General features: G+C 46.1%; 1 protein-coding gene across 2 annotated transcripts; it reads left to right on the top strand.

Annotated features, from left to right (window-relative positions):
• The first annotated feature begins 13,515 nt into the window (after nt 1-13,515).
• LOC133473625 (gastrula zinc finger protein XlCGF57.1-like) lies at nt 13,516-21,445 on the top strand. Of its 2 annotated transcripts, XM_061765226.1 has the most exons (3): nt 13,516-13,821; nt 14,436-14,592; nt 19,503-21,445. In XM_061765226.1, exons 2-3 carry the CDS (start codon nt 14,466-14,468, stop codon nt 21,032-21,034), a joined length of 1,659 nt encoding a protein of 552 aa, XP_061621210.1. In that variant the 5' UTR covers nt 13,516-13,821; nt 14,436-14,465; the 3' UTR covers nt 21,035-21,445. The 2 variants fall into 2 exon arrangements, with proteins under 2 accessions (XP_061621210.1, XP_061621209.1); XM_061765225.1 differs by lacking the exons at nt 13,516-13,821; nt 14,436-14,592 and adding an exon at nt 18,593-19,105.
• Nucleotides 21,446-22,846: the final 1,401 nt, after the last annotated feature.

Here is a 22,846-nt window from a genome sequence, read left to right as displayed (position 1 = left end):
CCCCTCCAAGGACTCCAAAAAGGGTGGGTACTCTGAACTGCTGTTTGGTGCATAGGCACAAACAACAGTCAGGACCCGTCCCCCCACCCGAAGGCGGAGGGAGGCTACCCTCTCGTCCACCGGGGTGAACCCCAACGTACAGGCGCCGAGCCGGGGGGCAATAAGTATACCCACACCTGCTCGGCGCCTCTCACCATGGGCAACTCCAGAGTGGAAGAGAGTCCAACCCCTCTCGAGAGGACTGGTACCAGAGCCCCAGGTGTGTGTGGAGGCGACTCCGACTATATCGAGTCGGAACTTCTCGACCTCACACACCAGCTCGGGCTCCTTCCCTGCCAGAGAGGTGACATTCCACGTCCCTAGAGCCAGCTTCTGTAGCCGGGGATCGGATCGCCAAGGTCCCCGCCTTCGGCCACCGCCCGGCTCACACTGCACCCGACCCCTATGGCCCCTCCCACAGGTGGTGAGCCCATGGGAAGGGGGACCCACGTTACCCTTTCGGGCTGTGCCCGGCCGGACCCCATGGGTGCAGGCCCGGCCACCAGGCGCTCGCCTTCGAGCCCCACCACCAGGCCTGGCTCCAGCGGGGGGCCCCGGTGGCCCGCGTCCGGGCAAGGGAAAACGAAGTCCATTGTTTGTCGTCATCATTAGGGGTCTTTGAGCCGTGCTTTGTCTGGTCCCTCACCTAGGACCTGTTTGTCATGGGTGACCCTGCCAGGGGCATAAAGCCCCAGACAACTTAGCTCCTAGGATCACTGGGACACACAAACCCCTCCACCACGACAAGGTGACGGCTCAAGGAGGGGGGTGTTCAAAAGGGAATTAGTTATTTACCAAATGCTCCAAAACGTATTGATATTATTGGAAATGACTGTCAGTTTCATTTCCTTGAGCAAAAAATACATAAAATGAACTTGTGAAATACGGACCATGAAGACCCATCCACCCATCCATTTTCTGTACCGCTTAAGGCCTTTTTATACTACACTTAGAATGACCTAGGATATTTGGAAGGTCTTGGTACGACAGTCAGGACCCATCCATCCATCCATCCATTTTCTGAGCCGCTTCTCCGCACTCGGTTCGCGGGCGTGCTGGAGCCTATCCCAGCTGTCATCGGGCAGGAGGCGGGGTACACCCTGAACCGGTTGCCAGCCAATCGCAGGGCACATACAAACAAACAACCATTCGCACTCACAGTCACACCTACGGGTAATTTAGATTCTCCAATTAATGCATGTTTTTGGGATGTGGGAGGAAACCGGAGTGCCCGGAGAAAACCCACGCAGGCACGGGGAGAACATGCAAACTCCACACAGGCGGGGCCAGGGATTGAACCCGGGTCCTCAGAACTGTGAGGCTGACGCTCTAACCAGTCGACCACCGTGCCGCCCAGTCAGGACCCATTGTTTTTTAAATTATAGCCGAAACAACCTCTCAGGGATTGGGGTAAAATATTCATGAGCTGTGTGGATGAAGTGATATTTCTGCTAACATTAGTAACAATGTGCTCATTACTCTTAAAATAAAAGGGACATTGTTCAGTAATCAGAAAAAGGCACTTTAATAGATAGCATTTGGCAAGGGCTAAAGCACCAAATAATAATTATGAAATCCACAAAAAGGAACTGTACATGAAACATCTACTCACTCATAAATGAGATAAAATATTTCAGGTCCAAAAACAGCAGTTCATGGCAAAGGTTGGTAACATTTAGAGTCTCTTACGTTGGTGAATGAAAACAGTCCAAAATGTGAAAATTCAAAACATGAACAAAATAATAATTATAATAATAAATGAAAAATAAAAACCAATTCAGAATGAGAATCATCTTTATTTGCCAAGTATCTCCAAAAAACACACAAGAAATTTGTCTCCGGTAGTTGGACCCGCTCTAGTACGACAACAGACACTCAATTGACAGAGAACACATTTGAGACATAAAGACATTGACAAAAACAGTCACTGAACTATAAAGGGTTAATAGTTATCTGGTAATGCCAGTACAATTTTTTTTTTTGGGACAATTGTGCAAACGAGTCCTCAGTCCTCTATCACTTAGAGCAGTTCGAATGACTAATATTGCAATGGTCCGGTGCAATGACCATTGTGCAAATAATCTGGGACAATGTTGGTTGTGCAAATGTTGCAGATACTCCTCAGTCAGTGTGCAAATGGAAATCTTTATGCAAATAGTGTAGCGTGGCGAGACTACTACAGCGACTGCACGAGTAATGCATAATTGGCCCCACAGAAATGTGACAACGAACTCAAGTAAAAAAAAAAATTGCCAGCATGTTGCAATGGAATTGTAGGTTAGGTGTTTAAGAAGTTGATCGCAAGAGGGAAGAAGCTGTTGGAATGTCTGCTAGTTCTAGTTTCCATTGATCGGCAGCGCCTACCTGAGGGAAGGAGCTGGAAGAGCTGGTGACCGGGACGCGGAGGGTCCGAGAGCATTTTGCACGCTCTTGTCTTAGTTCTGGCAGCGTGCAAGTCCTTAAGGGTGGGTAGGGGGGTACCGACGATCCTTTCAGCAGTTTTGATTGTCCGTTGCAGTCGGAGTTTGTCCTTTTGTGTAGCAGCATCAAACCAGACTGTGATGGAAGAACACAGGACTGATTCGATGACCGCTGTGTAGAACTGCCTCAGCAGCTCCCGTGGCAGGCCGTGCTTTCTCAGAAGGCACAGGAAGTACATCCTCTGCTGGGCCTTTTTGAGGACGGAGTTGATGTCGGTCGCCCACTTCAGGTCCTGAGAGACTGTAATTCCCAGGAACTCGAAGGTCTCGACGGTTGACACTAGGCAGCTGGTCCTTCCATCAGGAAACAGCCAAGTGGATTGGTATAGGGGGAGGAAGCTACCAGATGGCCCCCCTCTGCAATTACACCAAGCCGAGGGGTCCTGTCCCTGTCCCACTGACCTCACAAGGGAAGCATTGGTGAACACCCCCAAGAATTCTGGACGATCCTGATCATTATGGGGGAAAGACTCACCCTCAGGCATATACAGACCATTAAGCAGGAACCATCGATGACCAGCTTCACGGCGGAAGCAGCATGCCCTCCAGAGGGTGTTGCCAGTGACCCAGGCCCATCTCATATTAAACATTCGGCAAAGAACACATGCCGGTATGCATTTTGCCTAAAATTCACAAAACAGAGTCCAACGCAGTCTTAAACATCAAAAGAAAAAATACAAAAAGAAAGTGAACAAAAAATCTCTACTGACTTCCTCAATTTATCCTTTTTATCCCCTTGCCATACTCAATTATTTGAGGGTGATGAGGGTTGTTCCCTAAATTTACATTTAAGGGATCCAGTTCCGATCTGATTACTGAGCACAGCAGTCTGAGCTTTAGACTCCCTATTTTTCGTGGTAGGGGGTAAGGTAAAGAATATTTCATAAGTCATGAACCAGGTTATTAAAGCTATCTGAGTGACAATTCCATACCATAACAGTAGAGCAATTATGTTATATTGTCATATTAATTATGTTTTCCTTAGTATGACTTGCATAGAATTGGAAAGTGGCCTTTGACAACTTGGAGAATTGCTAGTGCAGAAAAGTTACTTTGCCCTGTTTGTGCAAATATTCTGCTGCTTGTGTTAATTTGTTTACAGAGCGGTGGAACAGGATGATGGGGCGGCAAGGGGGGCTCAACAGCCATTGGATGAAGCTGCTCCTCCTACGACGATAGTATAAATTGTGAGGGCTGTTCGGGGAGGGGCACCTTTTCTGTCCATCTGCATTGCCATAGGAGTTGACATTTTAATATCTATCCAGCCATGTAAGTAGACCAAAAAAATGACCCAGTCCCAATGTGTAAATGTTAAAGTAAAACCGCAAAGTGAGTGTCTTAACAGCAGATACTACCAACAGAAAAGTGTGCGTGGGTTGGTGAAGGTCCCAACGGCCAGTACAACAGTAACACCCATGTTAAATACAGACACCAATATTCTGCTTCACTCACATCATGCAGGGCTCCGGGTCTCGAGTTCACTGTACCATTATTAATATTGCTTACCATAGTTCAAACTACCTATCTTCTTCCTATCTATGCTCAATTTGAAGAAAAGAAAAAAAAGGAAGAAGAAAAAAAAAGTGTGGCTAAGCTCGAGAACAGGAACTGGATTGCAAAGGATGGTGGTCAGCTCGTAATCAGGAACTGGACTACACAGGGTGCAACCCAGCCCTGTCTTTTAAAAGTTGAAAGGCTCCCTCCCTCGACGTGGGGCCTCTTCATGAAAATTTTTCGAGTTTCCTTAATCCTGGGGATTTTCTTCTTTTTCCATTCCCTGCATGCAGCATAGGCGCCTCCTCTGCCAGATTGCTATGGAGGTAACAATGATGCCACCGCCCACCAGCAGCCAGGGCCAGGTTGCCTTGATAATCCATTGGCCCAAACCAATAGCTCCTTCCTCGACAATGTCAGCAACTGTTTCTACCACGACTCCTGTAGCTTTGACAATTGCAAGTCCCACTCTTTCATACCAAGTGCACTCATGTTCGTTAACGCCGTGGCCACAATGCATCCATCTTTCCTCAGGAGAGTAACAGGTCCCGTTGTTGAACATCTTACTTTCTCCTATCCAGTCGAACCCTATCACTTCTTTTCCTGTCGAAAGGCATGTGCTTCCGCAATAAGTATCTTAGAGTCACATACCAATGGAACTTTAACAATGCCTAGCATGTTTTTCCTTTTCATTAAACTCTCCCCCACCAGCCTGTGGAGACAGCTTGTGTTGGTGGGCATCAACCTCCTCCACCTGCCCTGGTCATCTTTCTTCCACGTGGCTTCTTGCTCAAAGGTGTCATACTGACCTTGATAGTGCTTGTCACAGTGTACCTTCCATCCGGGTACTTTCCCACAATTTCTTATGGCCGGCCCGATTGTACAAACACTGATGTCTTTATTACAAGTCTTTCGCCATGGCCTGGGACTCACGTAGAGGTATGGTCAATAGTATCCCGTTGGGACGATGTCCGGTTCCTTGGAATACACAGTAGACACGAACTGATATTATACCCAGTAGTTAGAAGTTACTTTTAAGCAGGGAAGGACCCAGTTTTTAATTTCTCGGCATTGGAATGCCCACCAGGTCCTGGATGTGTCCCTCTGGTAAACTTCCTTCCATGCTTGCTGGATTCCTCTAACGTTCTGATTTTTCAACAGGCCTGTACAATCGTATTTCCACCTTGTTAAAACAGAGCCTTGAATTTGTTTCATTGGAAAACGGGGAAGGTACCAACAGACCAGTCCGTTGCATTCAGGTTCTGAAAAGTTTTCTTCACTATACACTGGTCAATCTTGTCAAAGTCCCCTTGAGGCACTGTGAGCAAATCTGTGGGCGTCTGCATGCGTTGCTCGTACGTTGGACTGCGATAGGGCCCACTAAATTGTTTACTAGATAGTGGACTGGCTGTTCCTAATATGGCTACAAGGTGGCGTATTTGTCCTGCTCATACCCAGTTTAATGATCCATTCAGCCAGTGTTCAAAGTCTTTTACTTTTGTGGGCCGTTTTAATGATGTCCCTTGTCGGGGCACCTGAACCAAAATAAGAATCTTTTTTCAATGTTATGACTTGATAGTTGCGTGGACACGGAGCACCAAGGTTCCAGTAGCAAAGGTTTAAGGACCAAAATATGTGTCGAAGGAATACCGGATCATAATTCTTGGCCAGAATCGCCCTCTGATGTCAGAATCAGAATCGATCGGGAGCGCCTACCTGAGGGAAGGAGCTGGAAGAACCGGTGACCGGGATGTGCAAGGTCTGAGAGGATTTTGCACGCTCTTGTCTTAGTTCTGGCAGCGTGCAAGTCCTCAAGGTTGGGTAGGGGGGTACCGACAATCTTTTCAGCAGTTTTGATTGTCCGTTGCAGTCGGAGTTTGTCTTTTTTTGGAGCAGCACCAAACCAGACTGTGATGGAAGAACACAGGACTGATTTGATGACCGCTGTGTAGAACTGCCTCAGCAGCTCCCGTGGCAGGCCGTGCTTTCTCAGAAGCCACAGGAAGTACATCCTCTGCTGGGCCTTTTTGAGGATGGAGTTGATGTTGGTCGCCCACTTCAGATCCTGAGAGACTGTAATTCCCAGGAACTTGAAGGTCTCGACGGTTGACACAAGGCAGCTGGACAGCATGAAGTGCAGCTGTGCCGAAGGATGCCAGGAAGTCCACGATCATCTCTACAGTCTTGAGCGTGTTCAGCTCCAGGTTGTGTCGGCCGCACCCCAGCTCCAGCCGCTCCACTTCCTGTCGATATGCAGACTCGTCAGCGTCCTTGATGAGTCCGATGACAGTGGTGTCATCTGCAAACTTCAGGAGTTTGACAGCCGGGTGCGTTGAGGTGCAGTCGTTCGTGTAGAGAGAGAAGAGCAGCGGAGAGAGGACACAACCTTCGGGCGCCCCAGTGCTGATGCCGCGTGTGGATGAGGTGGCCTCCCCCAGCCTCACCTATTTGTGGCCTGGCCGTCAGGAAGCTGTAAATCCACTGGCACATAGTAGGTGAGACGCTGAGCTGGAGAAGCTTGGAGGAAAGGAGTTCAGGGATGATGGTGTTGAACGCTGAGCTGAAGTCCACGAACAGGATCCTCGTGTAGGTCCCTGCACTGTCGAGGTGTTCTAGGGTGAAGTGCAGTCCCATGTTGACTGCAGTCCCATGTTGACTGCATCATCCGCAGTAGAAGGTGTTCAAGTCGTTGGCTAGTGTGCTATTGAGGTGGATTTTTTCGCCTGTGGTTCCGAGTCAGAGGTCACCTGGGAGACCTGCGGCTTTCCGTTGGGCAGGGATGAATGAAGACTTCAAGACACTTGGCGTTTGGGCTAATTGGATTTATTGAACAAGCCTTAGTGTCATAACAGCTGCTTACATTGCCAGAACAACGAAAAAGCCCCCGAAAACCCCTGGATCTCAGTTTATCAAGGTTTAATTCTCTGGGCGTGGAATTAGCCTCTCCCTGGGTGCACCCGGCAGATGGCCGTTCCTCCTGACCATATTTGGAATCACACCCGCCTGCTGGCACCGCACCTTTTAGCTACGCTTATCTTCTAAGATTTAAAACAATCCTCTTTGCAGACCGGCACGCCTGTTGTGAACCCAAGACATGTTACTGTCTAAGCGGAGAATGAAAACCCTAATAAACGTACAAATGGTTGAAGGCAGTCCTTTGATGTACAACTTCAAAGAAAAGATGGTTTGCTTGAATACAGATCTCCAAACATTTGGCCCTTGCAAAGGAACTCTGATTGTGGTACTATTGAAATATACTACACTATCGTTCTCAGCTTGGGGGGATCGTCGCTTGTAATTTGTCAGCGATTTGTCAGTCCTGTGTTCTTCCATCACAGTCTGCTTTGGTGCTGCTACAATAAAGGACAAACTCCGACTGCAACGGACAATCAAAACTGCTGAAAGGATTGTTGGTACCCCCCTACCCACCCTTGAGGACTTGCACGCTGCCAGAAGACAAGAGCGTGCAAAATCCTCTTGGACCCTCCACATCCCGGTCACCAGCTCTTCCAGCTCCTTCCCTCTGGTAGGCGCTACCGATCAATGCAAACTAGAACTCGCAGACATTCCAACAACTTCTTCCCTCTTGCGATCAACTTCTTAAACACCTAACCTACAATTCCATTCCAACTCCAACTACCGGAGATAAATTCCTTGTGTGTTTTTTGGACATACTTGGCAAATAAAGATGATTCTGATTCTGATTCTGATTGGAATGCATGCCAGACTGATTTAGTCGTTAGAGCTAAACTGTTTTTCAAACTTTGCTGCATAGTTCCTCTTTGCAATGTTAATTTCCTGTCCCCCCTTTATATGCATCCTCCTGAGCTTGGCGAAGTTGCTTAAGTTTGGCAGTGAACCACGGCTTGTTGTTGTTGTATGTGCGAAATGACTTTCCTCTGTTGGTCCAAGGAATGTCCCTTGTGTTGCTTGTTTCTGGCCCGAGAGGGTACATTTCTTCTTTTTGATTGAGATGTCGTGGGAGTGATGCGTGGACCTACCGTAGATGCAGGAAGTTCTTCATATTTGCTCGTTGCTGGGTGAGGTACAAGCAGTGCCAACAGGGTTCCCATCTTGGGTACAAGCTTACACATGTATCCCACACTCGGGGGCGGGTAGTGGTGCTGGCGGGAATGCGGGGGGCGGGGGGTTGGCTGGGGGACTGGCATTGGGTCCCTGCGACCCACGACGGGTGACCAGTTGCCGAGGCACCTCAGTGAGGCCGGCGGACCGCCCTGGGTCCCTCGGTGTGGGACGTGTCCCACCCACCGGGCTGCTCTCGGGTGGACCCTGGGCCCGATCCCACCCCTCGATTGATTGGGCGGGGTCCTCAGCCTCCGCGGTGCGGGCACAGCAATTACAGGACCCTTCTGGCAGTCGTTGTCCATGTAAAACGGTGTCAATTCGGTGTCCGCAGGCAGACACCCCTGGGACTCAAATAACTCGTGTATGCAAATTGATTGTGTATCCCCTCACTTATACTCTCGTCCTATCGGCTTTTATAATTCACCAGTGAATCCCACCACACTTCAGTTGTACAGCCGTGTTCACGACCCTTGTCCTGCATGTGTCTTCTACTGTCCTTGTCCTGTTCTATCTTGTCCTGTCTTTCCCTCACAGGGTGTAGCACTACAGCCCCATGCAACACTCATATTCAATGTTTCATTGTTGTAGATATGTAAGTATTTACTTTTCTCATCCTGTTTTCAATTTGTGCTTTGTCTTTTGTCTTCGTTTCTATCTCCCCACTAGAAACTTTGTTCTGTTCGACTGATCGACTCTGATTCTCAATAAACTTCAATTCTAATATTAAGAAACCACAGCAGAAGCTTCAAAACTCCACTGTGACACAGCGAAACTGTTCCGGCATAAAAAGGATACAGATCCTCCATTCTGCTTGACCTAACAGCCGAACAGGACAAGGAAAAAAAAAAGGTTCTTCATAAAGTGTGTTTTGGTCATCATCCAACAATGCCGTGAACCTATAGCAGCCCAATCATCCATAAACGTGATTCCCCACATAGGATCCCATCTGTGTAAAGCATTCTATTCCCCTCTGACTCCAAACCTCATACTTTTTCTGACAAACCCTCAATGACTTTTTGGCATTCTCAAGAACATACCTTTTTAGGTCTGTTCTTCTTGATTCAAGAGCTTGGTACATACCATAACTGGTGGTCCAAATTAAAAAGTCGTTCAACTTGGTCGCCACATTTTCATCTTGGACAGGGTCAAAATAGTTCGGTCCCCACCTCATCTTGAATTTCATACCTTGAACATACATGTTGCAGCTGTTGAGGATCCATGGGCACCATGTCGGTTCTTCCTTATCTTTTTTACGACGAGGAGGTGGTGTCTTTGTTGTCTTAACCTTGAGACATCTGTCCCCATACCATGTCTGGTACATCTGTCTCCCATATCCTATCAAACGGTCAGTCAACATGTCTTCAAAAGGTTCTTGCTCGGCGGACCCTTCTAAATTGCTGTTACGTAACCATCTCTTGACAGTAGTCCAATAGTCAGTAGATTATTTTCCTCATTCATATCGTCGTAGTCCATCCATGGTCTTTCTTAATTTTATCATTTAGTTTTGGCGAAGAGGTTCGTTATCTTCTCTCTCGGGTTGCTTCCACAGAGAGGCTAATACTGTCATGACTCTCTTCTTGCTGCCTTCGCTCTGCTTCCTGCTGCGCTGCTGCCCTTGAGAGTACTTCCAGAGAGTTAAATCCTGTGGGTGTTGCAACTTGATTGTCCACAGCCTCCATTTTGAAAGTTGTGTTTTGCCATTCCACTCCGTGCAAAGAGGTTGCCATAGTCTGTCTCCTCGGAAGCTGGCAACACCTCAGTATGCTGCTACTTGAGCACCGATGTGATTGCTTTCACCATTTCAGTCCTCTGGCCCTCTGTTTCGGTCTCTCTTCTAGCTTCAACGGCTGGCGAGGCTTACAAGCTGCAGAAACTGAACTGGTTGGGGCATAGCCTCGATGTCCACTCCGATAGCATACAGTACACTGCAGGAAATCATAGCCATGTTCACTCTAACCTTCACATAGAATATTGAGCGAAGATCCTGGGGAGTTGTCAATTGTATTTAGCTGTCCATTGGAGCCATACAAAATATAGATTCTTCTTAAACTTAAATGTTATCGTAAAATAGTCCAACGCTGTGGTAAAACAAAACCGGTTACATCCCCTTAATGGGGTTTCCCTTGGGGCAGCCAGCAATGGTTTGAGGGCCACGTCTACCCTATCAGTCATTTGTGTAATTAGCTCAGCCCAGGTGAATCGCTGCCACGTCGTCTCATCTCTAACAGCCCACATTTTCCTCTGGGGTTCCGCCTTCTCTCTCCTCTGTCGTCGTCGTTTCTCCACAACCGCGCTGGCCGACAATTGCCTCTCAACTTGCAAATCTTGTTGACACCATGTAGAGTTTGTCCCCGTCGGTGGCTCCATTTCAGTTGGATGGTACACAGGCCAACACTTATGTATCGAGTCATGAAGTCTCTTCCACTGTTGTTGTAAATGTTCCTGAGCTCCCTCGCAAGGACAGGTTGACTTGCCGTGAATGGGAGCAGTGGCGCCATTGGAGTGACAGCCCTGGTCAGCTGCCATCCTTCCACAGTGCTGGCTGAAATGAGTCGACCAGCAGCTGACTCACCTAAGCAGGCCACGCACTGCCACAACCGGTTTCCGTCCCAGGCACAGGTACACACTTTAAGCAGTCGATCTCCACCGCCAAGGTCCCATTGGGCGAACATCTTCAGTCTTGGGAGGTAGTTGTCTTGGCAATGAGCACACACATAGGCTCCCAGAACTTTAACTGGGTTGGGTCCTCCGGTCAGTACTTGACCGAGTACATCAGGGGGGCATCTGGGTTTCATGAATCCCAGTCCCATCCATATCGTCTGTCAGGACTTTTCTGTCAAACAGACGACACATGGGGTGTTGGCTGCTTGCCACCAAATAAATCCTCTTTGTTGGGGGAGAGCCATCCCTTCCTTGCATTGTTGGCCGTTATTTCAGAGATCGATCTTCTGGTCATGATTGCTCCTTTGATAGCGGCCAATCTAACAAAGGGCGGTGCGGCGGCCGCTTCTTCCGCCAACTGCCCTTTTCTCTGGTTATATCTTGGCTTGAGTTGGAGCAATTGAAATTGGTTTCAACTGCTCTACCCCTTGGACTCCCCGCTTCTTCAGGCACACTGTATTCAAATCCAACATCTCTGTTACTATGTCAGAAACATCATGCTTCACTTTCACTGCTGAGTTCTTAGGTTGGTCTCGAGCCTTGATCCACACCCACTGTCCAACTCTGAATGGATTTGTTGTTATTGTGTTGTCATCTTTTGTTGGACTTCGTCCTGCCTCCAACGACACAAAGCGGTGTTGGTTCAGCTCCTCAGAGGGGGAGGGTCTTCCTGTCCTACCTCTCCCATTCAAGTCAACAGTCAATCTAACCTATCTTTCAGGTTTAAGCCTTTTCTCCAGCATAACAGCACTGATCCTGACCCAGATGATGGGGTGGTAGTGTCAGACATCCCTCGCCCCCTGTCCGACCATTGCGTTGATGTCCTTCAGTGATTAATAAATCCCATCACATCGACCTTGCGTGACCACGAAGTTTCCATTCAGAAACTAGATCTTGTGTGAAGACTGAGTGAAGTCTAATTCATTCACTGCAACTTTGAAATGAAACCCTATCAGCAAACTTGTAAAAATGCACATTTTCTTATCAAGTATTTATGTGCATGACTGCAAGTTTCAAGTAGTATCAACAATCAAGATTTAGTTTCGAGGTTATTTTTCCAAAGATGATTTGTTGTTCATTCAGTGCCTCTTTGATGTGGTGTTAAAAAAATATTTTCAGTCTATATCTTATCTTTTGTTCAAAATTGACTGGATGCTGCGTATTTCCTTGTCCGGGTTCAATTGCATATGACTTTGTTTTCCAGTTCAAAAATAAAACATTGTATTGTGACTTAATAATACTTTTGAAACTGGTCCACCCGCGGAACCCACCATGAACTCTGCAATAAAAAACAATCAACTTTAGATATTAGCCTTCTCAGACAGCAAAGAATACAACCAGTAAATGAAAGGGTGCAAAAATGCAGTCTCCCTTCCCACCTGCCCAAAACGCCAGTTTCTTTGAAGAAGACAAAATTGCATTTCATTGTATCGTACTGTATAAAACCGGAGTGACCTTTTTTCTCGACATAACCTGCAAGCACACAAAATGAGAGCACAAAACCCTATTTTCCTTACTGTATAAAACACGAATAGCATTTGTTCCCCACATAACTGGGCAACATAAAACACAGTAACACTCGTTTGCACATAACCCTGAAACATGAAAAATGTGAGCGCAATGTGGGCTCTACTGGCGGTTAGCATACAAGCTCAATGGTGAATTATCACAAGCAACTGATATTTTCTTTCCACTGCAAAGATTCCAGGGAAAGACCTGGAAAGGAAGGAACCTGTGTTTTAAAATCTAATTATCCCATGAAACTCTATATTACATTCTATTACATATCGAATTGCATATTAGAATATAAAGTATTCTATATTCCCTTCAAAAAAGATATGTTACAGTAAATGAACAGCACTGCACAGCATGTTCAAATCATAACAAGCTTTGTTTGACCATTAGGTTTACAGTACTGCGTTTTGTCCTCCAGACTCATTACTGTTAGATGTATTAAAAATATGTATTCTTAAAGATGATTTAAAGGCTAGACCTGGCAATTTCTTGATCCACACTCGGTCCCTGACTCCTTTCTGTGCTGGCGTTGCCCAATGACCGATTCAGAATTGAAATAAAGTTCCGTACAGCTGCTGGAGCCTCCGTTCCAGGGGTTAGAATCTTGCTGCAAAGTGAAGATTAACCGGTTTATGTTCTGCAGATGGTGGGTATTATTGTACAACTTCATTAATAGCCAAAGCATTGTATAATTCTACGTTGGTTGGAATGTACGAAGGAAATGGGCTCGGATTCATGCGTACACACAGATTCATACATCTGGATATTTTTGTGCGTACGACGTTTTCTGGATTTGAGCGTACGCCATGTTTTAGGAGGAAATCCACGCAAGTCTTTGTACATGAGGCCCCTGGGGTGGGCTAGTGTCACCCAGAACTGGACTGGTGTTGCGATACCGAAGAGATTTATTCTTTTTTTTAAATCAGGGGTAATGACAGTGAAATATGCAGATTTCACTGGACCTTTATTTGGAAATAAAATATCAGATCTTCTTGGTTGCTCTCATGTCTCATAGATCTGGACTGGTTTTGCGATACTGATGGGTTTATTTTTTATTCAATAATTTTGGGGGGAAAAGATAGATAAACTTGCAGATTTCAAACAAACTTTTAATTTAGTCGAATGAACCTTGCTGGTTCAGCGGCTTCTTACCGTAATGCGTAGTATGACCAAAACTAGGGGCGGCTGGCTCGAGTCGGTGGCCTGTCGCTTTAAATATGTCTCTCGTAAAGGATCATGGGTAATACATCGCCTTTCCCTGCTCGCCATGTCGGAGGAGGCACCATCGCGCTTCAGCAAATCTTCCTGAATTTGGACCGAATGTTGTGAATCCTCGACGCGGGACGCCCCTCATCACGACTTTAGTGGACGAAAACATCATTCGTGCAATCTTCGTGTCCGGTTGGAGTGGAGCACGTTGAAGCTCCTCGGCCTAGCCTAGCCTAGCTTAGCTTATTTGAGCGTATCTTATTTTAGCTTAGCTTAGCTTGCTAACAAAGAGACACGTTGGTGAGCAACCCTTCGCTAAGCAGAGAAAAAGCGGGAGGTAAAGTGTTCTTTTTTTCCGCCACCAACAAGTTAGCAATGGGGACCACAATATCTAATACAAACACTAAAAAAAAAAATAAAAAAAAAAAAAAAAATCAAAACACCAACAATTACTTTCTATTAGCTTTGTTTTCCTCCCATATCCCAAAAACATGCATGCTAGGTTAATTGACAACTCTAAATTGCCCGTAGGTGTGAATGTGAGTGCGAATGGTTGTTTGTTTGCATGTGCCCTGCGATTGGCTGGCAACCGGTTCAGGGCGTGCCCCGCCTCCTGCCCGAAGACAGCTGGGATAGGCTCCAGCACGCCCGCGACCCGCGTGAGGAGAAGCGGCTCAGAAAATGGATGGATTATTATTGTTATCTTCATCTGAATTCTGAATCCTTTTGAAGAATAATGTCTATAATGTTTCAACACAATTAGCCCTCTTCTTTCTGTCTCATGTTTCTTACAATGCATAATTGCACGTTCTACTGTTTTCTTGTTGTTGACTTGAGTACTGTACCATTTTAACTAACGTACTGTTCAATCCACAATGTCCACATCTTAATCTTGATGATGCTGTTTCACATGTCCGATTATCACTTGCCTTTCTCATCCTTCCGACGTAGAGCGGAAAGTGTTGCGATCGTCGTGTGAAGATGGGTGCAAGAAGGGCAGCGGAGTACGAGGAGAAACTTTGTGGACCAAAAGAGGAGAAGGAGCCACAACGTCAACGACTGGACGCTGCGTTCAATCTGCAGCCTCCAACTGTGCTATGCGGAGCAGGTTGTTCAATTGTTGCATGCATTCTAATTTGAATGATATTCCTGTATTTATTTAAAGGGTCCTGTTTGATGATGATTTAATATAACATTATGAACATCCAATAGAGTGTACTATCTGGGTCTGGTGGCAGCAGGGGCGGAGCTACGTCGTCCGACCCCCGAATCATAAACAATGAACCATTCTGTTAGTCTACCCTAATAGGAGTAAAGGCGTCATCACGCACGTTGCGCAGTTTACACAACGTGTGGACCAGCTGACATCCATGAAATTGTTGGCCTGCAAGTGCTATTTATCGGCTCCATCTTTCTAACCCTTCGGAGGAAAGGTGCCAGGTGTCTTGAAAGGCTGCATAGGAGTTTGCATTAGAAGCAACTCTTTATCATGCAATTAAACATTTTGAAAAAAAACAAAACTTTTTTTTTTGGTCCCACTCCACCCCTGGAGTACTAGTTGTGGTTCGTGTTAGATCAGTGCTTCTCTGTTATTTTCCCTTGCCCCTCCCCCCAGGAAGAAAACATTTCCCCCCCCTCCCCATTTCTAAATAGTATAATTTGTTCATAAAATTCATCCAGCATGACAGAGCATATCTCATGAAGCACTCTGACAATGCGCGCCGCTGCCACCTATTGTCGTAAACGTGCAATACCCTTTTTTCAACGGGTGCCACCAAAATAACACACTCGTTGACTTATCATGTGCGCAAAGACGTGCGCCCTCTGAGCTCGGTGGAAAGTGAAGGCTTGCGTTATATGATAAACACAGTAGAGCCGCGTTGCACCGATACCATCCCGCCGGCATTTCACTGACGTTGCTTTGCTTTCTTGAAACACCTAAACAAGTGATTAGTGCCTCAAACTCTTGGATGACAATACTGATTGCATTTTAACAGCTAACTAGCAACGGTAGCGAAACATCACGTGGTTGACGTTGTCGCTCGTTCTTCGCGTTTGGTACAGAAAGTACCGCCATGTACTTTGCTGTTGTACTCGCACACATTTCACACAACAGTCACAACACTTGATAGTCACACTTGGTCTCTCTTTAGCGATCTGTTGCTAACAAATGTGTCTCTTGGTTTGCGGCTAGGAAGCTAAGATAGGCTAAACTAACTTGGAAAGATTCAAAATTCAAAATGCAACTAGACAAGTTCACCAGGACACGGAGATTTGATGAATGTTTTAGCGCGGTAGTGATGGATGTTGAGGCTTCAATGGAGTACCAATTTGGAAAGAAGTAAATCTGCAGTGGATGGAGAACAGGAACTCGACTTAGACAAACTATGCTAGTCTACGGAGGCCAAACACATTCTGTGTGAACCTGCATTATATGGTCTCACATTATAGAAAATACTTTTATTGTTATTTGCAATATATTTTTGGACATTTGATTATTTTGCTAATATTTTTAGTAACAACGAATATTTATCCTTGTATTGATCCAATTATTTTGCGCATGTCAGTTTAACAATCCTCCATTGGCCAGAATAAAGATACACCCCTAGATTTATTATGTAGATGTTTTTCAGGCAGCACGGTGAGCGACTGGGCAGCACATCTGCCTCACAGTTCTGAGGACCCGGGGTTCAAATCCCGGCCTCGCCTGTGTGGAGTTTGCATGTTCTCCCTGTGCCTGCACGGGTTATCTCCCGGTACTCCGGTTTAGGGTTAGGGTTAGGTTGCCCGTAAGTGTGAATGTGAGTGCGAATGGTTGTTCGTTGATATGGGCCCTGCAATTGGCTGGCGATCTTTTCAGGTTGTACCCCGCCTCTCGCCCGAAGGTAGCTGGGATAGGCTCCAGCACGCCCCGTGACCTAGTGAGGATAAGCGGTAAAGAAAATGGCTGGATGGACTTTTTTTTTGCTGTCGAGACTGCTGGCAGCAACCCACTCCAAGTAAAATTATCCAGGCTGAATCTATGCGAGAAATCGAATAATAATTCTACTGGACCATCTTGTTTTCATTGACTTGTAAATCTGTTCGAGTAACTCGCTTAAAATATTACTAAACGTGATATTTCTTCTAACGTGTCATTAAATCATTGTATATTACTATAGCAAAATAGCGCCAAGACATGGTATTGAATACATTAAACATCAAAACTGAAATAAAAAGGAATAAACTGGCAATATTTTGTTACTCAAAATTATTCAGAGGGGCTGATTGAAAGTGAGTAAACCAAATCAACATAAAAGCAAATACAAGCAGAGCAAACTGTACAATGTGATATAGTTATTTCATAATAGGAGTTGTTAAATACAGGGTTCATGGAAAGCTAAAAACAGCTGCAGCGATCATGTATAGTTTCCCTCACAAACGTTTTAAACAACGATGTTGGGATGAATGCGGCGAGTCTTTGGAAAAATTTTAACTGTATATTTATTTACTAAATGCAGCCCTATGGGGGGCACAAGTCAGTGCAAACTGTAGGCCGGTCCCAAGCCCGGATAAATGTAGAGGGTTGCGTCAGGAAGGGCATCCGGCTTAAAACTTTGCCAAACAAATATGAGCGTTCATCCATAGAATTCCATACCGGATCGGTCGTGGCCCGGGTTAACAACGTCCGCCACTGGCGCCGTCAACCTGCAGGGCCCCGGTGGAAATTCAGCTCCTGTGGGTCGAAGTCGAAGAAGAAGAAGAGGCGGAAAGCGGGTTCTTCGGCAGAAGGAGAAGAGGAAAGCACAGAGCCTAGAACTGAATGTGGGGACTTTATATGTTGGGACTATGACAGGAAAATATCGGGAGTTGGTTGACATAATGATTAGGAGAGAGGTTGATATATTGTGTGTCCAGGAGACCAAGTGCAAAGGCAGTAAGTTTAGGGGAAGGGTTGAAATTATTTGACCATGGTGTAGATGGGAAGAGAAATGGAGTTGTGGTTATTTTAAAACAAGAGTTGGCTAAGAATGTCTTGGAGGTGAAAAGAGTATCAGATCGATTGATGAGGCTGAAACTTGAAATTGAGGGCGTTATGTGTAATGTGATTAGTGGCTATGCCCCACAGGTAGGATGTGACCTAGACGTGAAGGAGAAATTCTGGAAGGAGCTAGACGAAGTAGTTCTGAGCATCCCAGACAGAGAGAGAGTCGTGATTGGTGCAGATTGTAATGGACATGTTGGTGAAGGAAATAGGGGTGATGAAGAAGTGATGGGTAAGTACGGCATCCAGGAAAGGAACTTGGAGGGACAGATGGTGGTAGACTTTGCAACAAGGATGCAAATGGCTGTAGTGAACAGTTTCTTCCAGAAGAGACACGAACATAGGGTGACCTACAAGAGCGGAGGTAGAAGCACGCAGGTGGATTACATCTTGTGCAGACGATATAATCTGAAGGAGGTTACCAACTGTAAGGTAGTGGTAAGGGAGAGTGTGGCTAGACAGCATAGGATGGTGGTGTGTAAGATGACTCTGGTGGTGGGGAGGAAGATTAGGAAGACAAAGGCAGAGAAGAGAACCATGTGGTGGAAGCTGAGGCAGGACGAGCGTTGTGCAGCTTTTCGGGAAGACGTGAGACAGGCTCTCGGTGGACATGAGGAGCTCCCAGAAGACTGGACCACTGCAGCCAAGGTGATCAGAGAGGCAGGTAGGAGAGTACTTGGTGTATCTTCTGGCAGGAAAGGAGAGAAGGAGACTTGGTGGTGGAACCCCAAAGTACAGGAACTCATACAAGGAAAAGGGTTAGCTAAGAAGAAGTGGTACACTGAGAGGACCGAGGAGAGGCGAAAGGAATACATTGCGAAGCGACACAGGGCAAAGGTAGAGGTGGCAAAGGCCAAAGAAGAGGCATATGATGACATGTATGGCAGGTTGGACACTAAAGAAGGAGAAAAGGATCTATACAGCCTAGCCAGACAGAGGGATAGAGATGGGAAGGATGTGCAGCAGGTTAGGGTGATTAAGGATAGAGATGGAAATATGTTGACTGGTGCCAGCAGTGTGCTAGCTCGATGGAAAGAATACTTCGAGGAGTTGATGAATGAGGAAAATGATAGAGAAGGGAGAGTAGAAGAGGCAAGTGTGGTGGACCAGGAAGTGGCAATGATTAGTAAGGGGGAAGTTAGAAAGGCATTAAAGAGGATGAAAAATGGAAAGGCAGTTGGTCCTGACGACATTCCTGTGGAGGTATGGAAGCATCTAGGAGAGGTGGCTGTGGAGTTTTTGACCAGCTTGTTCAACAGAATTCTAGTGCGTGAGAAGATGGTCAGGAAGTGAAGAAACGGGTCCAAGCAGGTTGGAACGGGTGGAGGAAGGTGTCGTGTGTGTTACGTGACATCTGCTAGGATGAAGGGCAAAGTTTATAAAACAGTGGTGAGAAGGTTGATGGATGTCGTGAGGGAAGACATGAGGGCAGTTGGTGTTCGAGAGGAGGATGCAGGAGATAGGCTTACATGGGAAAGGATGACGCGTGTGGCGACCCCTAATGGGACAAGCCCAAAGGAAAAGATTTATTTACTTCCCTCCTCCCCGCACCCACAAACACACACACAAGAGCATTCTGCTTTTCAGCGTAAGTTTGGTAAGTCTCAATTTAAGACACTACATATGATATACAATATTTTGACATTAAAATGTATTCAAAACACTGAACATTTCTTGCCATGTAACAGAAAAATGGGAATAGGCAAGTCTTTCCCATGGCTGCCCAAGGATAAACTAAAAAAAAAAAAAACAGAATCATCTTTATTCATTGTGATCATATGCACAATTGTTCCTCTGCATTTACCCATCACAGTAGTGAACACAGCAAACACACACACTTGTTAGTGGCACACACTGGAGCTGGGGGCAACATAAGCGCCCGGGGAGCAGTTAGAAGTATTGGTGTCTTGCTCATATAAACCATAATACACAAAATTAAAGTCACGTTAGTAAAGACTTGCCAAACCATGTGTGTTTGTCTTCGTGTCTTGCAGACAACAGTGAACATCTTCGTCCTGAGCGGCAGGAACCAGAGCCCCCTCACATCAAAGAGGAAGTGGAGCCCATTTTGATAAAAAAAGAGGAGGAAGACGCACGCCCCCACATCAAACAGGAAGAGGAGGATATCACCAAGTCTCCATCGACTGGTGTGCCTTTGAAGAGTGAAGATGAAGGTCAAAGTGAGGAGAGCAGAGGGGCGGGGCCTCCAAGCAGCAGGTCAAGTCAACACATGGCAACAGAAGGTGATGGAGACCGCTGTGGAGGATCACAAGCAGACGGCCACTTAGCGCCACTGTCAGATAGTGACGACATGACGTCACACTCTACTCACACTGATGAAGATGATGATGATGATGAACAGTCGGAAGGTGATATGACATGTCACACTGACAAAAAACAATGGAAATGTTCTCAGTGTGGGAAAACATTTGCTTATAAGAGCATTTTGAAACACCACGTGAGAACCCACACTGGTGAGAAACCTTTTTCCTGCTCAGATTGCGGTCAAAGGTTCTCTCACAAGGGACACTTGACAAGCCACACAAGAACCCACACTGGTGAGAAGCCTTTTTCCTGCTCAGTTTGTGGTCAAAGATTCTTTGTGAAGGGAAGCTTAAAAATACACACAAAAATTCACACTGGTGAGAAAAAATTTTCCTGCTCAGTTTGTGGTAAAAGATTCACTCAGAAGGGATATTTAAAAGTACACACGAGAACCCACACTGGTGAGAAACCTTTTTCCTGCTCAGTTTGTGGTCAAAGATTCTCTGTGAAGGAAAGCTTAAAAATACACACAAGAACACACACTGGTGAGAAACCTTTTTCCTGCTCCGTTTGTGGTCAAAGATTCTCTGAAAAGGGAAGCTTAAAAATACACACAAGAATGCACACTGGTGAGAAACCCTTTGCCTGCTCAGTTTGTGGGCAAAGATTCTCTGTGAAGGGAAGCTTAGAAATACACACGAGAACCCACACTGGTGAGAAACCTTTTTCCTGCTCAGTTTGTGGTCAAAGATTCACTCGGAAAGGAAACTTAAAAATACACACAAGAACACACACTGGAGAGAAACCTTTTTCCTGCTCCGTTTGTGGTCAAAGATTCTCTGTGAAGGGAAGCTTAAAAATACACACAAGAACTCACACCGGTGAGAAACCTTTGTCCTGCTCAGTTTGTGGTCAAAGATTCCCTCGGAAGGGAAACTTAACACAACACACAAGAACCCACACTGGTGAGAAACCTTTTTGCTGCTCAGTTTGTGGTCAAAGATTCTCTCAAAAGGGAAACTTAAAAATGCACACCAGAACGCACACTGGTAAGAAACCTTTTTCCTGCGCCGTTTGTGGTCAAAGATTCTCCGTGAAGGGAAGCTTAAAAATACACACAAGAACTCACACTGGTGAGAAACCTTTTTCCTGCTCCGATTGTGGTCAACGTTTCTCTTATAAGTATCAGGCTAAGACACACAAGTGTGCTGGTGAGAACAGCAGTGATCAAGAAGCTTTTAATGAAAATGTAAATGTTTAATAGTAGCCAGTAGTCATTTTCTAATCGTTTACTGATGAAATATTTGATTTTCAACCAGATTTTGGCCCGTCCACATTTTGGACATCAGCCTGTCACAGCCTGACACATAACGAGCAGGAGCCGATTACATTTGCTTATTGAACTTTTGAAGGTGAGGAGATTCCACCTGACAGATACGATATATAAAATACATACAGGAAAAATACCTAAAATGAACTTGTTTGTGAAATATGGACCATGAAGACCCATACTTCCTTTAAGCAATGCATGCATTTGGTCAAATGTTTTTCGTGATGTCAATATCAAATAAGTGAATGATTGACAGAAATAGACTGTAAAGAAACTGACTTTTGGTGGTAAACTGTAAAGTGTATATGTGATCCTTAATAAACTACACCTCTTAAAAAGTGAGGATGACTTATCAAATATCAAATCCATTTCCCCCATGAAAAAGAATTGAAATGTCTTGAATAATTGGGAACCTCCCAGAAACAAAATGATCGCAACCGAAAGCAAAAAATGGCCCAAGCGACACGGCCTCGGTGGGGGAAAAAAACTGCAACGCTTCCCTGGCTCCCGCCCCGTGACTTCCGTGCTTTCAGCACGGGACGGCCGGCTCCATCTTCACCGCCGGAACGCTGGCCGTCCGGCTGCCCTCGGTCAGAGAGTGCCACGAGGGCTGCTCGTTGAGCGGCGGCGTCGCCCGCTCTGCGCACCGGCCGCGGCCCCAGATCCTGCGTCTCTGTCTTCGTCCACGTCTCCTGGTGTTGAGAGCAGGTCCGTCTCTCGGTGACATGGTCAGGTGCAGGGAGAGGAACAGAGTTGAATGCCTTGTCTGAGGAGATAGGGTGGGGGAAAAAAAGGGAGAAACCCAAAACAATCAACAAGAGCACAGCATTTGTCTCCAAAACATCGAACCTTGGCTGTCCCTCTGATGAGCTCATTTCTAATTTGATCCAACCTGGTCACTCCGAGAGCGAACCTCAACATCTTCATTTCCGCCACCTCCAGCTCTGCTTCCTGTTGTCTCTTCAGTGCCACTGTCTCTCATCCGGGCATCATGGCTGGCCTCACCACTGTTTTATAAACTTTGCCCTTCATCCTAGCAGAGACTCTTCTGTCACATAGCACACCTGACACCTTCCTCCACCCGTTCCAACCTGCTTGGACCCGTTTCTTCACTTCCTGACCACACTCACCATTGCTCTGGACGGTTGACCCCAAGTATTTAAAGTCCATATTAGATCACAATGTCATCTGCAAACATCATGGTCCACGGGGATTCCAGTCTAACCACATTTGTCAGCCTATCCATCCCCACTGCAAAAAGGAAGGGGCTCAGGGCTGATCCCTGATGCAGTCCCACGTCCACCTTAAATTCATCTGTCACACCTACAGCACACCTCACCGCTGTTCTGCTGCCCTCGTACATGTCCTGTATTATTCTAACATACTTCTCTGCCACTCCAGACTTCCGCATGCAGTACCACAGTTCCTCTCTGGGTACTCTGTCATAGGCTTTCTCTAGATCTACAAAGACACAATGTAGCTCCTGCTGAACTTCTCTGTACTTTTCCATCAACATCCTCAAGGCAAATAATGCATCTGTGGTACTCTTTCTAGGCATGAAACCATACTGTTGCTCGCAAATACTCACTTCTGTCCTGAGTCTAGCCTCCACTACTCTTTCCCATAACTTCATTGTGTGGCTCATCAACTTTATTCCTCTATAGTTCCCACAGCTCTGCACATCACCTTTGTTCTTAAAAATGGGCACCAGTACACTTTTCCTCCATTCCTCAGGCATCTTCT

The sequence above is a fragment of the Phyllopteryx taeniolatus genome, unplaced genomic scaffold (genome assembly GCF_024500385.1).
Source record: "Phyllopteryx taeniolatus isolate TA_2022b unplaced genomic scaffold, UOR_Ptae_1.2 contig_31, whole genome shotgun sequence".
NCBI lineage: Eukaryota > Metazoa > Chordata > Actinopteri > Syngnathiformes > Syngnathidae > Phyllopteryx > Phyllopteryx taeniolatus.
Note: the sequence above shows the minus strand (reverse complement) of the source record. Positions and strands in the feature narration are given on the sequence as shown.